The 19,035-nt window shown below is 40.6% G+C and overlaps 1 protein-coding gene across 1 annotated transcript; it reads right to left on the minus strand.

Annotated features, from left to right (window-relative positions):
- Positions 1 to 1,725: 1,725 nt before the first annotated feature.
- Positions 1,726 to 17,386, minus strand: gc2 (guanylyl cyclase 2). Its single transcript, XM_053343160.1, has 23 exons — positions 16,910 to 17,386; positions 16,150 to 16,278; positions 15,856 to 16,035; positions 15,579 to 15,696; positions 15,131 to 15,432; positions 14,905 to 15,036; positions 14,381 to 14,484; positions 13,992 to 14,110; positions 12,842 to 12,926; positions 12,592 to 12,688; positions 11,845 to 11,967; positions 10,904 to 10,984; positions 10,618 to 10,794; positions 9,732 to 9,888; positions 9,465 to 9,614; positions 8,466 to 8,614; positions 6,991 to 7,154; positions 6,041 to 6,233; positions 5,755 to 5,929; positions 3,293 to 3,391; positions 2,757 to 2,851; positions 2,583 to 2,668; positions 1,726 to 1,825 (listed from the first exon to the last, which is right to left on the minus strand). Exons 1-23 carry the CDS (start codon positions 17,384 to 17,386, stop codon positions 1,726 to 1,728), a joined length of 3,492 nt encoding a protein of 1,163 aa, XP_053199135.1.
- Positions 17,387 to 19,035: the final 1,649 nt, after the last annotated feature.

Below are 19,035 nucleotides of genomic sequence, written 5' to 3' on the forward strand. Positions count from 1 at the left end.
ACGCAAGAGCAGGAAGTTAGAAAGCGGCTAGCTGAAGTTAGCATGCTGGGGCTAACGATCAAAACATGTTACTTGAAAGTGACAATAGCTCTGAATTAAAGACTTTTGCACATTTAAAAAGGGTGAAGATGTTTTAAGGGTAAGAATGGACTTTAATACCTGTAGTTATTGATTGATTGATACAATATTTTTATGCTTTCACCTCTTGAGAGTGGAGAGAAGGACGCATGCAGGCTTCAGTTTCTGGTGTTTTGGCCATTTGGACATCTGTTAGTGTTTGTGTGCATTTTAATTTAAAGTCTATTGAAGTTTTTCTATTGTTTTTCTATATATCTATCTTGCTGCTGTAATGTGTAAAATTCCCCATATGTTAATTTTGGTGCCACAATTTCTATATGTATGCTTCACTACGGGTCTATAATGATCTGACGTTGGTGCTGCACACACTCATAAAATAAACTGCAGTCATGAGTGATTATTGCCGGTTGGATGAAGCAATAGTTGAGTTGTGATGATGGTTTTTTTTTTGGTGGGAGGGGCAAAACCAAATGCTCTGCTAAATATTAGGCCACTGAGACTAGATACACCTTGTTGTTTAGTGTTATTAGTGAGACTTCGAGGTGTTGGTGGGTCTATTTCCAATCATGAAACAGAGCCAGGCTAGCAGTCTTTATGCTAAGCTAAGCACATTGTCTCCTGGCTGTAAGAGTGGTATCAATCTATCTCATCTTAATTCTCAGCTAGAAAGCTAATGAGCATATGTCCAAAAACTATTCAAGTAGAATAATCAGGGTTTGTACAAAGACAGGGGAATTTAACATCTTGACTTCTAGGCTCTAGTGATTAAAGACCTCAGAAACAAAAAAGACAGGTTGTAAAAAAAAATGTTTAAAAAAAAGCAACATGAGACTTTAGACGTCATTTCAGCCAAGGTTAGTCCATGTCGGCATGTCGCTACTCTCGAATGAAAAGCTCATTTTTTAGTAAATCGCAAGTCAATTTTTAAGGTTTTTAAGGCGAAAGCAGCGACAAGAGTTTTTTTTTTAACTTGTAAAGTAGAAGAACTGAGTTTTGTGAGTGACCAACAATCCAAAATGTTGATTTCCCCCTCTGATGTCAAATTTATTTTAAAATTTTCTTTAATTTTTTTTTGTTTGATGGACAATATCCCAGCATCCCTTGCCTGAACAGCCTCTAGATCTTGCTGTCTTTTATTTGCATTTACTTGAACAGAAACGTGACCGAACTCAAAAATCTCAGGAGAAATCTTTAGTAGGTAACCTGCAGCGAGAAATAACTGGTCAAAAATGAGTTAGGGTGCATCAGAAATGAGTAATGTTAGCTATAAATAGGTCTCTAATTTTAGAAAGTTGAATTTTTTGACTTTTTTTACACCTTCGAAGGAGATTTAAACACCAAAATTGAGCTTCTCTGTGTCTATTTTCATAACAAATCTCAAAATGTGTTAAAAAAATTACATATTACAAACAAAAAAGTTAAAGTTTTTGCACCAGAACTCTTCATTTCACCAGCTCCTTCCTGTTGTGGTTGTAATTTTCTCCCTAAACTTTGAGTATTAGGTCACGTTCAAAGATTCAAGCAAATGCAAACAAACCGCAGTGACACCTTGAGACAGTTCACTCCCCCAAAAAACTTGTGTTTGCCAAATGACGAGTCATGTTGCCAGTAATGTTATACATTGTTTTTATAATGCATAACATTACCTCAGTTTTTCTTCTTTGCAAGTAGTTCCTGCTGTTGTTGCTCGGCTTTCCGTTTCTTGTACTGGGCTATCTCGGCCATCTGCAGCCCGTGAGCCATTTGCCTGTTGGGACGAAGCGAACAGTATGAATATAGCACAAACACACACACAAACAAACACACACACACACACACACACACACACACACACACACACACACACACACACACACTTGTTTCTCAACCAAAGGACAGATTAGTTATGGCGCTTTTCCACTACAAAGTTCCAGCACTACTCGGCTCGACTCGACTCGGTTCCAGGAACGACCTTTTCCATTATAAAAAGGTACCTACTCAACGTGGGTGCGGTCGTCATAGCAACAGCTCCGCGAAACTGCCGTGACTTCATTTCATACGCGACACAAACACAAACAATGGAGGCGATGGTGTACTTGCTGCTGTATGTGGCTTTCTGTCACACACAAAGCAACAAAACTGAGCCGAATGACTCTAACGCTGTTAAATGGCGGGTTTGATTCTTGTGTGGGACGCCTCATGACTCTTCCAGCGACAACTCTTCTGACCAATCAGAGGCTGGCAGTCTGTTGACGTCACATTTAGTATCGGCTCGGCTCGCTTGGAACCTCAGCAGAGCAGGTACTAAAAAAGTACCAGGTACCAGGTACTATCCCTAGTGGAAACGCAAAAAAACCGAGTCGAGTCGAGCCGTGCTGGAACTGTGTAGTGGAAAAGCGCCAATAGATGGTAGGGATCCACAGAGAAGGGGAAATGCTAATTATGGGCCGACATGGTACAGGATTCAGACAGAAATGGAGTAAAAAGAAGGAGAAGTAAAGGGGAAAAAGTAAAATCATTCCTACCCAGACTTGAGTTCTGGAGGAACAGGAAGAGGTTTGTCGAATCCATCTCTCCCTACAAGCCAGTAGGTCTCCTCGACTCCTTTCCCCTGAAAAAACAACCAAAGAAGTGACATGTACGGAGAGATAAAGGTGTTAAAAGTTGATTTTTTGGTCCTTGTGTTAAGAGTTGTGTACCTTCGTTTCTGTCCTGCCTCTCAGCTCAACCTTGTAGCCCACATTCAGGCCCAGCAAGACTTTTACGGTACTCTCGTGGACGTGGATCCTGTAGGCTGAAGCAAACACAATAAATAAAGACGCTATAATCTCTGAGTTGGTGGGAATAAACAGAATAAGCACTGGAAAGAGTGAAGAGTCAAGTAATAGGTGATAATAAGCACAAATGACTTAAATTAGACCCATAAAAATTACATAATTTAGGTAATATATACATTAAAACAGGCTTTTTATAGTGCTTCAGAAGGTTGGGTGATATGATGATATAATATAAATTCATCTGAGTGTATGAATAATCATTTTTAAATATCTTTTCCATGTAAATATGTACATTTATTTGCCATTTTCATTCACTGGATTAGCCAAAAACACACATTCCTACCTTACTGTTTTATCCTTTATCTCAACAGACATTTCAAACACAGTAACCTCCTTATATATCACAATGTATAAAGCTGCTGTGATAACTCTGATAGAAGATTTTTATCGTAACTTACGCAACCCGCTGGACTCCATACGAGAGGCGGTGGTCACTGTATCTCCAAATAAGCAGTATCGAGGCATCGTGAGACCGACGACTCCTGCTACACATGGACCTAAACATGGACACACACACAGGATATTACTTCTTCAGTTGGCTAATTAAGGTTTAAGGGTTTAAGGCAGGGGGGTCAAACTCATTTTCATTCAAGGGCCACATACAGACCAATTTGATCTAATGTGGGCCGGATCATTAAAAAGATGGAAGGAAAGAAGGAAGGAAGAAAGGAAGGAAATAAGAAGGGAAGGTAGGAAAGACAGGAGGAAGGAGGGAAGAAAGGTAGGAAAGAGAGATGGGAGGAAGGACAGAAGGAAGAAAGGGAGGAAGGACAGATGGAAGGAAGGACAGAAGGACAGATGGGAGGAAGAAAGGAAGGAAGGAAGAAAGAAAGAAAGGAAGTAGGAAGGACAGATGTAAGGAAGGACAGAAGGAAGAAAGGGAGGAAGGACAGATGTAAGGAAGGACAGAAGGAAGAAAGGGAGGAAGGACAGATGGAAGGAAGGACAGAAGGAAGAAAGGGAGGAAGGACAGATGGAAGGAAGGACAGAAGGAAGAAAGGGAGGAAGGACAGATGGGAGGAAGGACAGATGGAAGGAAGAAAGGGAAGAAGGAACAAAGAAAGGATAAAAGGAAGTAGGAAGGACAGATGGAAGGAAGGAAAAGAACACAGGAAGGAAAGTGGGCCGGATTGCACCCCATGGCGGGCCGGTTCTGGCCCACGGGCCGCATGTTTGACACCCCTGGTTTAAGGGTTTAAGGAATAGATGTAGTTCATTTTATGCCATGGTCTTGTTTCTAAGACAGTGTCAACATTTTGAACCACTGCTCTAAATCAGCAGGCAAGCTATAATAAACTAGTAGCTGTTTCATGCCAGTTTCTCGGGTATTGGTTTAATAGCGTTCTGCAAGAGTGACGGACATATAGCTATTAAACTGTCAGTGGTTTTAACAAGTCCATTGGGGTGCCTCCAAGGCTAAAGAATTGGCAGGCTTCACCTCTGTGGCACCAATGATCAAATTATGTTTGTTTAAAAGTTGTATAAGACAGTCGACATAGGTTTTTTAATGGTTTATGTGGTGTTTTCTTTTGCTGGGATGAAGCCAAAACAAGTTCCCCCCCTGTCACAATTTTGCAAGGGCACGGTTGCTGCATCCTGGACGTAGCGCCACCCAAGACGATTGTCAAACATACAGCCTGTGGGGGCAGAACTGGTCCGCCAAGGGGTCCAATCTGGCCCACTGGATAACTTTAGTATGAAAATTGCAGACAAGTATTTCCAATTTGTCTAATAAAACACACGCATAGCTATTCTCGCTTACTTTCGCTCACCATTCGTAATCAAGGCCTCTGATCTTCCTGTAGACGTTCAATTAGAAATAACTGACTTGCAATGTGATTCAGATTTGAAGGACAGATTTTCCTCGCTGGGCTTGGACACATTTCATCGGTATCTCTCATAGACTGTATAAAAGAAATGGACGTAACATCCGTGACATCACGCAGGGAGGTTGCTATGGTTGCGAGGGCTGGATCTCGAGGACATTGGTCAATCGTAGCCACACCCTAATGCATACCCTGTTTTATCGTCAAATATAAAATCAGGGAGGCCAAAATGTCCCAAATGAACATCATACTGCATTGAAGAAGGCTTTAAACTAGCGATTGAGACCATAAACGCATTTTGAAAACGTTTACTGAGGTTAGAAATCAAGTGAGAAGTTGGTGAATTCTCCATTGACTTGTATAGAGACGGTCGCCCCCTGGTGGCCTTTTGATAGAATGCAGCTCTAAGTTACTTCCTGGTTGGCCTCATTTCAGAGGACCAGAACTCCCCGCCTGGTGTCTCTTACCACGTTTGTGCACGTTTGGGACGATTTATCCTTGTGAACAAGCTTTTTCTGTGATGATAATCAATAAAACAAAACTGCTGTCCAACACTGACACATAATAGTGTTGAAAGTACATTTAAGACATCTTAGGCTGTTCATTGGTGGTTTATATTCTAGTAAAGTTATAATAATTATAATTACATGTAATTTATAGGTTATGGTTTTACTGGTCCGGCCCAAAAGAGATCAAACTGGGACATCAGTGGCAATTATCTATAATCAGGTTCAGTCAACTCTTATTATCATTTTAGAGAAAGAAGCTTGACGTTTAAACCATTTATTCTCGTCTATTTCATCTTTTTAACAATCTTTCAATAAATAAACTACAGATCACCTAGAAAATGTCCTCAAACTAATTTGGTACCCTACATGTGTTTATATTCTCTCTAAATACCAATAATAACACATAATTCCTACTTTTTCTAATGAATTGAGCTGCTCCACAATCTATGTTGGGAATCACTAAACTCTACTATCCAAGCTTCTTTCTGCAGGACTGTAAACCTCCTCCCTCTCTTCATCCCTCACCTGTGTGCAGTCCGATGCGTATCCTAACAGGAACGTCAGGCATGTGTCTCATTTTGAAAGTTCCCACGGCGCTCAGGATGTCAAGGGACATGTTGGCTATTTCTGCAGCGTGACGGTTGTCGTTGGGGACGGGAAGGCCCGACGCCACCATGTAAGCGTCGCCAATCGTCTCCACCTACAGCAGAACATCATCGAATCATTGAACGCCTGATGCCACTATAATTACATCATCGTATTAAATCAAATAGAATAAAATACAGTCAGAAAAGTCAGACAGTAGCAGCACCTTGTAGACGTCATGATTTCCTATGATGGCGTCGAAAAGCGTGTAGAGGCTGTTGAGCAGGTCGACCACCTCGATGGGTTCGCTGTTGGCCGAGATGGTCGTAAAGCCGACGATGTCGCTGAAGTAGAGAGTTACGCTGTCGAAATGCTCCGGCACGACTGTACCGCCAACCTTCAACGCTTCGGCCACAGACCTGGAAGGAAGGAAGGACGGAAGATAAACTCAAGGTTGATAAAAGTGTGAAATGTTCGCGGTCAGCTCTTTTACAATGAGGCTCAAACTTCTTAATTTGCCTTTCATGTCATTCATTGAATTAGATTTTACAAGATGAGCAATTAAAAAATATCTTAAAAATAGTCTTAAAAAGCAGCATCAGGTTTGTTAAAATGTATATTTAGTATTTCTGTTGGTTTTATATCATTTGAAATTACATTTGCACCATTTTTTACCCAAAGTTGCTCCTGAAAATGTCAAATGGTGTAACCACAAAATAATGATAAATACTAAATATTTTATCCACCTACAGAGTATTTAAGTGGACTTATACTAATAACCCTACCATTATTTAATATAAAAGTTATAATGTAAGATCATGCCAAACTAGTTGATATGGTGTTTTATTGACTATTTACTGTTTTTAAGCAAGTTGAATTATTTGGTACAAAGTTTTTATGGTTACACCACTTAGACATTTTTACCATAATCCTCTAATATATTCTCTCAAAGTGGATTAAAAGCAGAGATTTGATGCTGGGTCCACAAAATAAAGAAAGTGTGCAAGTTATTCATAGGTTTATTTTCACATTTTAACCCTTTTAAATTTGACTAAACCACATGGACACAAAAAACGTCATTGACCCCTATACACCACCGTCTCTGCATGTGTTAACCTGTATGTGTGTGTGTGTGTGTGTGTGTGTGTGTGTGTGTGTGTGTTCATGTTAACTCACGGAGGCAACATCTGCGTCAGTAGCTTCTCCGTCTTCTGCTTCTCGATCTCCAGCTCCTCGGTTCGCTCCCTGATCAGCTCCTCCAGGTTGGAGGAGTACTGCTCCAGCATCCTCAGCATGGAGTCGATGATGTTGGTCTTCCTGCCTTTGTTGATGTTCTTAAACTGACGTAACAGGGAGACGTTTAACACGATGAATCAAGTTTAACCAGTAAAGCCTTTTAAAAATGATCTCCTCACCTTAAAATATACAGAATAAACTGATTATATCGATACAAAATGTGACAATTATTCAATATTTTGTTCTTAATCCTCCTGTCCTCCTCGAGTCAAGGAAGGAAGGAATGGAGGGAGGAAGGAAGGAAGAAGGAAGGAAAGGAGGGAGGAAGAAAGGAAAGGAAAGAAGGAAGGGAGGAAGGAAGAAGGAAGGAAGGAAGGAAGGAAGGAAGGAAGGAAGGAAGGAAGGAAGGAGGGAGGGAGGAAGGAAGGAAGGAAGGAAAGGAAAGAAGGAAGGAAAGGAGGGAGGAGGGAAGGAGGGAAGGAAGAAGGGAGGAAAGGAAAGAAGGAAGAAAGGAAGGTATGAAAGAAGGACAGAGGAAAGAAAGAGAGAAGGAAGGAGGGAGGAAAGAAGGAAGGAAGGGAGGAAGGAATAAGGAAGGGAGGAAGGAAGAAGGAAGGAAAGGAGGGAAGGAAGGAGGGAAGGAAAGAAGGAGGGAAGAAAGGGGGATGGAGGAAGTACAGACGGAAGGAAGGAAGGGAGGAAAGAAGAATAAGAGGGGGTCAATTTGACCCGGGAGGACGACACAAGGGTTAATTTTACTTTTATAGGATTTGAAAAACTAAATTGAAAGAAATAATAGTTAAAAACAGTAGATACACTACATAAGATATTCCTTTATTAGTTCCTTTATACTGTAAATTCCACTGTAAGGCCCACTTTCCTTCCTGTCTTCCCTCCTTCCTTCTATCTTTTCTTCCTCCCTTTCGTCCTTCCTCCCTTTCTTCCTTCTCTCTCTTCCATCTTTTCTTTCTCCCGTTCTTCCTTCTGTCCTTCCTCCCCTCCTTCATTCTGCCCTTCCTCCCTTTTTTCCATCTGTCCTTCATCCCTTTCTTCCTTCCTTCATTCTCTCCGTCCTTCCTTTTGTCCTTCCTCCCTTTCTTCCATCTGTCCTTCCTTCTGTCCTTCCTCCCTTCCTTCATTTTGTCCTTCATCCCTTCATCCCTTCCTTCCTTCCATCTTTCCTTCATCCCTTTCTTCCATTTTGCCTTCCTGTCTTCTTTTCGTTCCTTCTTTCCATTCATCCATCCTTCCTTTATTTCTTCCCTCCTTCCTTCCATCTTTTTAATGGTCCGGCCCACATGAGATCAAATTGGGCTGTATGTGGCCCTTGATTGAAAATGAGTTTGACACCTCTGCTTTAAATGCCCCTAAGACACTGGCCCTTTAAGAGTTACGATTATCTCAACACGACTCACCTGATCAAATATATCTTCAAAGTCGGGTCTCTTGTCTGGCTGTTCGTTCCAGCACTGTTTCATCAGCTGGATGCACTCTAACGGAGCGTAGTCCGGACTGACCACCGGCCGAAACACAGGAGGAGGCGTACGGAGCTTCTCTATCATATCTGAAAACACAGAGGAAGCATCAGTTTGTACATGTGTGGTCAGTCCAACACGTTGTTATGAGCTAAAATCTTCATGTTTAAAGACCGTGTAAACTGGATTCAGACATTTTCTTCTAAACACATTAAATAGGTCATAAATCAACCATTTAGATTTGAATTGTGGAGCTAGGCTTCACAAACTGTGTTTCAAAATCAGCATAAACCCGCCCCTGCCAGTTAGCCACCGAGCTAGCCGCCGGGCTAGCAGCTGAGTTAGCAGCAGAAAGCTCTCAGACGTAGCGTCCATGTTTCTGGTAGAGGTGGTGACTTTGATTGACAGGTGACACTTGGTAGGGGGCGGGGTTTCAGCGGACTCGGAGGCCACGCCCACAGCGTTTGGGAGAAGAGAAAGAGGCTGAGTTTTACACAACTTTGAAGCCTAATTTCATATATTTGGCCATTTATTTAATCATTGAAATTTGGCAGGGTGGTTAACAACACACTTTTCTGTGGTATGTTAAACTCAGAACACATATTTATTCTTACTACAGTACAAACCATATACTATATATATTTAATACACACATATATTTTCTTCTGTACAATAAGAATATAATCTCCAATACTACTCTAAATAATGTAACGTAAAGTCAGGATTATTTTATTACACATCTTTTATTACAATTTTTCTTGTTCTTTTTCTTATTGCTGCTGGAATAATGCAAATTACGCCCATTGTGGGACTAATAAAAGACTCATCTTATCAAACCTTCACATTCGCTCTCAAAGGTAATAAAAACAGTGCAAGTCTGTCATCCTGCGTTGTCAGGTGTGTGGTAGTCTGTGTGTTTGTGGAGTTGTTATATCTTACCCGCAGCGGGCAGGTCCATCATGCAGAACGGAGGCCCTCTGATCACCACTTCCTGCATGATGATGGCGAAGCTGTAAACGTCACCCTGCTGCGTCCCGTGGAAACCCGGATGCCCGCTCCTCAGGATCTCTGGAGCCGTCCACAACATCTCTGACACACACACACACACACACACACACACACACACACACAGAAAGAAAAGCATTAATTAGCTTCTGGGAACTCGGTGCAGAAACGTAACGTGACTCTGGTTGATAATCCTCTCACCTTCTGCAGGCGGTTCTATGTAAGGGAACCTCTGAGACTCAAGAACCTCGTTGTATCCGTAGTCTGTTAGTTTCAGGACGAAGCGGCCGTCCACCACACAGTTACGGGACTTCAGACGAGTGTGGACCACGCCTCGGTGGTGGAGGTACTTCATACCCTGAGACAGAAAACAAACACTGTTTTTAAATCAAGAATAACTTCACAAAGAATACTTTCTTTCTTTAAGGGGCAGCTGGAGAAGAAGGAGGGCTATATTTTATGTCTATACTGCCAAAAGTATGAGTCCTTCAGCTTTTATTCATTCTCTAGTTTTACCTTCTCATCAATTTTATTTGTCTATTTCTTCATTTTGCATTTTATTTCCATTTTTGTAAACTGTGGGTCACATTAGGAGAGGTCCAGCTAAAAGATATATATATGTGTATAAGTGTTTTCACAGCTCTCAAATGTAAATATGGGTCAAAGTTGACCCTGAATAGTATGTAAGAGTTAATCTTTTAATCTCTCTCTGAACATAGCTTTAAGCTTTTATTAAACTTCATCTTCTATTTTACTGTTGTCTTTTAATCTATTTTAACCTATTTTTTCCTTAAGCCATTTTTTCTTATATTCTCTTATTCTACTTATTTATTTGATTATTTTTTATCTATTTAATTATTTAATTTTACTTTTTTAAAAAAAAATTGCATTGGTCTCTAGTTTTATCTTTTAAAATGTGTATCATTTTTATTATTATTTGTATTATTTAAATTTTGTCACTTGTTCTGTGTTATTATCAGCTTGTCAATTAGCTAACTGTAAAGCACTGTAAACTACATTAATCTATATGAAAGGTGTTATAGCTTTAAAATAAATGGTGTCAGTTTTTTGTGTCCTTCATATTAACCTTTATAAGATCTAGAAGTAGAGACGACTTGAACATCCAGTCCAGTTTGACGTCGTCATTCAGCAGCAGGTCCTCTAAACTTCCTCTGGAGCAGAACTCGGTCACGATGGCGAACACGCCGCAGTCGAGGAAGAAGCCGAGGAAAGGGTTGATGTTCTCGTGCCGCATGTCCTTCATCTGTAGACATGAAGAGTTTGGATTGAGTTTCATTTTACTGGAACATTTTTATTCATACCTGCTACATGAATACAGACAAGTCCTGAACTAACATACTCATGTAACGTACCAGCTCAAACACATCAGTGGTTTTGGGGTTAATGTGGCTAAACGAGCCATCGGGGAGTCTCTTCAGCCACGCCCAGTCACCCTAGAGGACGAAGACACGGAAGAAACCTCAGCAATTACAGTAAGAAGCAAATATTTTATCACATTTTCAAGATAAAGTACTAAAATAAACTGGATTTCAATTATAATAATTTATGGTTGCACTTATTTTTAAACCTTATACTGTCCATAGTCTGAGCCTTCCCTGTATGGAGGGGGTCATTTTTATTCCCTTCCCTGACAATTTCGATGCTTCGCCATGAAGCAGGAAGTCCTTATAACCCCTACAGACATTATCCCATCTACCCCAAATTCATCGTGCATGTAGAGGGTCCCGCCCTGAACACATCTATGCATCAATATTATGTCATATACGTAACGCCACCTACTGGACACAGGAAGTCAGCCTCATATGACAAACATTATCCGATTTATATGAAATTTACAGGATGTGTTCTCCACATCACACACTGCAACATGACATGTAATCGGTGGGTGATCTCTAGCGCCACCTAGTGGACACAGGCAATGTGACTTAGCCCCATCACACAATGTTCAATAAAAGCCCGGGTGTATCTGCCATGTGACTGCAGCATAAATATCTTACCAGTTATTCAATCACAATCACACTACATTATGATCTCATGTTGACAGTCATAATTATTTCTATTAATGAATTCAAAGTGAAGGATGCAACAAAATGAAAGCTCTGAATGGTAGGTTTCATTATAACCAATTAAAACAATCAATCAACACAGATCCAGCTGCACAAAAAAATGCTAAATGTTTAAATGTTTCCATTTTTGTATATTCTGGGCCACTTTTAGGCTTAAAGATTGTCATTAAGGGTGTTTTCATTGCTTTCAATTTACTTTAATCTTTCCTTATTTCTTTAATTTTCACCTCAAAGATGACAATGTTGGAGTTCTCGTAGGTGGCCGGGGTTATAGTGGAGACCGGCGATGCAACCCTGCTTTCGGACACGCTCCTCATGCCGCTGGCCCTGCCGTCGTCCACACTAAACTTCTGCAGAGAGCGAGGTTCAAAAAAAAAAAAGAGAGTGAGACAACTACTACTAACTTTAGCTTGCCTTTTGTGTTTTTGAAGCTCATGTTTGATCCTAATAGTTGAAAAATCTTAACCCTGTAAAGCCCGAAACTGCAATTTGTTTTTCATAGCATGCAAAAACATACTGAGTACAACATTTTTTTAAGGTCCTGCATAAAGCTCATATCACCAACTTCACTTTTTATGCATGGTAATAATTCATAAGGCCTGAAATGCAATAAAATGGAAATTGACCACTGTACAGATAAATGATTTATAACCCTAACCCATACAATAAGCTACAAAATATTTAGTCATTGAACACTGCATTGGTTTATCTGTGTACTGCATGTATCTGATTGTATACATCAAGTTTTTCAGGAAGGAAAATATGATCACACTGATGATTTAGAGGTTTCTAAAACTCATGTATTAAATATGATTCATTTGGCATTATAGGGTTAAAAAGAAGTTACACTATACTAAACAAACACCCACTTTCATTATTTGACATTTATAATGATTAAAAGAGAAGAACAAATAGGAGAAATAAAATAAAACACCATTAACACCATGTCAGCATCAACCCAGAAAGAGGCTGACCTTGTTGCTAAGCGACGGGTTTATGAAGGTGACATCAGCCAGAGTCAGCAAGATCTTGTTTTTACCCCTGACCATCTGAATCTGATGGATGCGTCGCCTAGACAACAAGAAAAAAATGGGGAACAAGTGGAGAGAGGGGATGAATTGACACATAAATAATCCTTAAATGTAGCTGTTAAAAAAATATTAAACTTTCAATTTTGGGGGACAGGTAAATCAAAGTGATGTAAGACTTTGTGCTGACTCCTACCTGACACAGTAAGACAGCGCCATGGCAACAATAGAGGCAACGACCATCGCAACGAAAAAACCAATGGTGGAGAACAGATCCACACCTGCAACGAACGGAGATGACAGTCAATTTAAAACATTCATCAAACCGGTAGTATCACCTCTTCTGCTCTCGATACATTTTCAAGGTTTATGAACTGTATACAGTTTGGAAGAGATTAAGTAAAAAAATACATATTTAAAAGAAAAGAAGGAGGTTCAACATACGTATCTATATTAACCTTCCTGTCGTCCTCCCGGGTCAAATTGACCCCATCTCTCTTTTGACTGTTCCTTCCTTCCTCCCTCTTTCTTTAATTTTTCCTTCGTTCTTCCCCTCCTTCCTTCCATACTTCCTTCCATACTTCCTTCCTTCCTTCCTCCCTCCTCCCTCCTTTCCTTCTTTCCTCACTTCCTTCCTTCCTCCTTCCCTTCCTCTCTTCCTTCCTTCCTCCTTTCCCTCCTTCCTTCATTCCTCTCCCTTCCTTCTTTACTCAATTCCTTCCTTCCTCCTTTCCTTCCTCCTTCTTTCCTTCCTCTCTTCCTTCTTTCCTCACTTCCTTCCATCCTCTTTTCCTTCCTCCTTCCTTCCTTCCTTCATTCTTTCCTCACTTCCTTCCTTCCTCCTTTCCTTCCTCGCTTCCTTCTTTTCTTCCTTCCTCTTTTCCTCCCTTCCTTCCTCCTGTCATTCCTTCCTTCCTTCCTTCCTTCCTTCGTCTTTTCCAACAGGACAACAGGAGGGTTAAATTAAATTAAAGGGGCCGGAAGACAAGAACTTTACATAGTCATTAGTTTGACACACATCCACAAAACATGGTAGTACAGGTTTTACATATTTAACCCATTTAATCCATAATTTAATTAATTTTCTTGAGATAGAGATCTACAGTGAGATTTGAAACTCAGGTGTGCCACTTCTAATGAGGAAGGTTGTACAGCTGTGCACTGAACACTTCGGATAATATTTGGATAAAATGCATTTATTCTGCCATTTATAAGCAGTGACATAAACAATCCAATCTAAACAGTTTTGGGGATTGCTCCTTGTGTATTTATGTATGTGTCCTTCATCACAGTAAACCAAAAACCTCCAGTGAACATGGATGTAGTGTGTGTATAATGCTCCTCACCCCCTGAGCAGAGGAATCCAGGAGCAAACCAGCACGACGAGTCCCTTCTGGGTCCGTAGCCGCGAGGAAAGTGAATCTCTCGACCCAAAAAGCGCACCATGCCGGCCTCCATGTCGATCCTGTCGCCCAGTAATATGAATATTTAGTCATTAGTATAGTGATAACAACCTGATTGCTTATATTTCTGTGAGTATATAGGAAAAAGGTACACTGTAAAATTAAATGCAGTCTATTTTACGACGCCTCAAACCACAAAAATATCGGTATGGTCCTTTAACTCGATGACTGCAATGTGAATAATTTAAGTTGGACTTTACTTTTTGTGTCATTGAACATTTTAATACTTTATTATTTGTGGAATAAGAAACAAGTAAACATCATTCAGATACCTGTATGTTGGTTTCAACTCCCAGGAGAGTCCGTCTGTGTCCAGTACAAGATAGTCCAGCAGAGCCGCTCCAGACCTGTTGGTTTTGATTCGGTGGCTGAAGCCCTGCAACATAAATAAGATACAGTTTAGTTGGAATTGACCTTTTATTATGTGCTTTTCATCAAACTAGTGAACTTGAAACTGATCCATTTTGATACTGAAACGATGATGGTCCATTATGGTTTGAGAACATTTTAGAAAATCAACCAAACTCTTATCATTTCAGCAACACAACCTATTATTTTAATTATACATAGCATTACATAGAAAGTACTTTCTATAGTTGATATTATCAATGGATCCCCATTTGCTATGTTCATATTCATCAAACTTTTACCCAATTCTACCCATTTTAACCCAATTTGAGGGCCATAATTATCTGCTGGTGACAGTTAACACCGTTTTTTTTACTAGTTTTATGGACAAAGTGAACACAAATTAATGTTTTTGAGATGGTACATTTACTATTTTGAATATAAATACCTGAAAGTCCAGGTTACGTGTGCGTTGTGCCAGATTTCCTCCAGACATCCACGCCCTAGTCTGCCGAATACGCTGCACTGCATGAGCCATTAACAGGATGGAGCTGTAGATGGTGCCGAAGAGCGGAGACACCTGCAGGACAAACAGACATTAAAATCCTTCCTCTCCATACTTCAGGTTGTTGATAATAAATCTCTTTCTAGACACTCAGGGAAAGAGTCTCCACCTGCTGTGGCTTCAGAGTTCTCGCCACCTCTCCCCTCTCCATGGCCTCGTTGTAGGCCTCGAAGAACGACTGCTGGGGCGAGTCGATGGTGACGGTCAGCACGGCGTCGTAGGCCCGCAGCAGTTTGCTGTTGCTCTTCAGAACCGGGTAGCTCACATTGCGATAGGGCAGGCTGTAGAGGAGGGTGTCGTAGGGCAGGAAGATCCGGGAGCCGTCGATCATCTGCATATCGTAGGCCGTCTCCAAGAAGAGCTTCTGAACTTGACCACCGATTAGCGCTGAGTGCATGCAAAGGATCAAGACTAGAACAAGACAAGACACAAAGGTTCAGAAAATATCAAAGGTCCATAACAGTGAGTAGAGAGTGAGTTTTGAACAAGCAAAGTGACAAAAAGTAGATCCAAAAACAAAGATAAATGTTATGTTGACCTCTATTAAGTCAGTTTACCTCTTATTTCACTCCTCTTGCGAATTTTAGTCAGAGTTCTTCTGATGCCTTGAGGTGTGTTCTCCATAAAACTGACCAGTTTGACCGATAGACCGTGGCTCCTCAAGGAGTCAGCTACCTATATTAGACGGACCAGAGACAACACACTCACTGACCAGCCGAAAATCAGACTGGAAAATAGACCGAACCACCGATTACTACTTAAAACAAGGAAATACAACAACAATGGTGCAATCAACAGTTTTATGTGACTAATCGAAATAGAGTTCAGTCAAACCTTGATGGCCGTCTCCACCCAGATGTCGTCTGAGGAAGAGATGATGCCAATCTGGGCCCACCTGAAGTAGTTCATGACACTGAGCAGCACCCAGGTGGGCCTCGGCATGGTGCGGGCGAAGGTTGGGTGGCTCCGAATATCGTCCAACTCGTAGCCAACGCAACCCCAAGAAAACATTGCCTAGAAGAGGAGATACGAGACGACACAACCTGGTTTATTAAATCATGGCATTCCAGATATCTACTGATACAAACAAACCTGAAACCGTACACATGCAACATGTTTACCACTTACTTTGTTCCAGCCTTTGGTGAGCATCGAAGCAGCATCACAGTAGCCGGGATTGGCTGGTCCAATGTACGCTGACGCCGTGGTGTGGAAACCCACATATTTTTCTAATGCCTTTGACGTCTCACATGGCTCCTGAAGAGTGACATCCAATAAATTAATTAATCAACCATCAGTCAATGTGACATCGGTTCCCAGTTATGTGTGATGTTTGTAGATACACGTTAGTCCGACCCTCAGCCATGTTAAGTTGAATCTGACAATGACTAAAAAAGTAAATGCAACATCTTAGACTTTACATTGATATATACATATATTTTCTCACCACTGATGTTTTTACTTTTAACAGCAGCACTATTAAAGACTATTAACATGGTCTATAAACTATGCTAGTGAGTGAACAATATCACAGCCCCGAAACTAGGACAACTAAATGGAGTGCAACTTTTATTCATGTTACTGGATGCACCTCTGATTCACAGGTTAAAATGTGCAAAATGTAGCATGCATTAGCATTTCATGTTGTGACAAAGTACAGCTTTATGCTTTTTATGGTATTAGCTAGTTGATGTTATTCTTTCAGCCTGCTTTTTCTGCCCATTTAGCCAACTAATCTAACTTATCACTCATTTTGTGAACTTTCCTAGCTGTGTACAGATGTTAAACTGTGACCATGAAATGATTTATGTATATCAGGCCAAGTAATGCTGTTGAATCGTCTACTTTTAGTGGTTTAGTGAACAGAAATATATTTCAAGCTGCGTACCTGCAGCACAGCATAGTCAAATGTGGCAGCGTAGGACAGTGAAGGATCCTTGTTGATACGGCTGACGGCGAGCTGTGCCGCCACATTGGGAAGAGCCTTGGCAAAGAGGGGGTCACACACCCAGGGGCCCACCACCCCAACCCGAAACGCAGCTCCATGGACTGGGCAGGGCAGTAAACACAGGGAGGCCAGGAGAACTAAGAGGAACCTCAGGAGGCCATGAAAGGATGGAAAGGAGTGGTATGGAAGAGATGAAGATGGAGGATGAGGCAGGTGGGATAAAACAGGAGAAAGAAAAGAGGGGAAAAGAGGAGCATCGGTAGAAGATATGGAAGCAAATGGAAACTGAAGTTGGGATGGAGCGTAATGATCAATAGAAGGAGGAGGAAAGGAGGATAGTTGGGTGTCTGGAGTTTTGTCTTGTGTCTGCTTCCATGTTTGAGGTACAGAGAGGAAGGCACGGCGCTGTTGTCGCATCTCAAGTCTCACCGCCTCCAGCGCTCACAAAAACCTGGAGGAAGATGGTCTGATGCTGACCTGAAATGACGGATTTGAAGAAAATTCGGAGTGAATATAAAATTATAGTATTGAAGCACAGTGTTTTTTCAGGTCGATTTTTCCCAGTAGTGTAAGTTTGTTTATATATTGACTCAAGGATATTTGAGTTTTTATTAAATCTTGTGTTCTGCATGTCCTGTCCATGTAGTTATTAATCTCGGAGTGCAGATTAGAGACATATGCATTGGTTTACTTTCAAACATTTATTATACTTTATTTGTTTGATGCTCAACTCTGCTGATATTTAAAGGGTTTATTTTTCAGCATAGACCTCTAGGTGTCCACACTAATCCTTGTAGTAGAAGTTTCATAATTCAAGCTTTTTAGGAACCTTTTCACTTCTTCTCTTAGTTGAGTCTGCATGTATTTTTCAAGGCTGTCTGATGTATACAGCTCTTGACAAACAAGCGTGAAACACAAGCTGAAGTTTCAGTGACTTTAGACTGAAGATTGTTCCTGGCTCAGTCAGCGACGGCCGGATTATCTGCTGTGACCGAGTCATTAACCTGCACGATATCATAATCCTCATTTGACAATCTGAATCAATGCTATGCATAAGAAAAGACATATCTAAGTATGTTAGGCCTAAAAAATGTCAGTACAACAGGGTGAAAACATTTTACAGTAATGTGAGATGAATGAGAACGATAAATCAATCAGCTATCAAGGTTCCTCAACTAGCTGAAGAAGTTATTCAGTATTATCTGTTAAATGCTGAAGTCATCGTGCATCTAACTCTTCTTCTTTTTATACCTATTAAATGTGTTTTTCTTCTTGTTACTTCACTATATATTTGAGCTTCACTGTTGCAGAATAATGCATGTGCAGCTAATTAAAGTTTACTTAAAATTCGGTGCTCACCAGACATTTGCATTTCAGTATGTACTCTATGAAGGTGATTTGAGACATCACAATTAGTTTTTTAGCAAATCATTGAAGTTCTAACCAAGTAATTGTCCCTTTTTTAATGGGAAAACCACATTTTTCAACGCATATGTGTAATCTTATGTATCTTTAAATATGTCTGGAGGGGATCTTTAAAGATTTCCTACCATGCATTGATGAGATGGACAAGTCTTGTTTCTCTCCATGGCGAATCGTCTGCACCAAAGTGCCACACTGAAGGCTGGTTTCATCTCTTCTTCTCTTTTCTTTACATCCAGAAAAGTCTTCAAATAAATCCTGGGAATGATTACCTCTTTAAAAACCAGCACGGTGCCACTGCATTATGAGGACCCATACATGTAGCTGAGTTAGTGTGTCTGCAGGAGAAGACAAAGCAGCAAGTGTGTATGTGCATGTGATGTGCACGTCCTTGTGTGTGTGTATGTGTGTGTATGTGTGTGTAAGTGTGTGTAAGTGTGTGTGTGAGACGACCTAGAACAAGTGTGGTACCTGTCCTGTCAGATTATATCAAATCCTAATCAGGACTCTTGTAGCTGTAAGCTGCATCAGGTGACGTGTATAGTGAAAGTTACAATGATGGTAATGATGACGATGATTATTATCCATATACCATTACATTTTTATTATAATTTAGCAGCAGCTTTAAATCCTAGATTAGTATT

Source organism: Scomber japonicus, chromosome 22 (genome assembly GCF_027409825.1).
Source record: "Scomber japonicus isolate fScoJap1 chromosome 22, fScoJap1.pri, whole genome shotgun sequence".
Taxonomy (NCBI): Eukaryota; Metazoa; Chordata; class Actinopteri; order Scombriformes; family Scombridae; genus Scomber; species Scomber japonicus.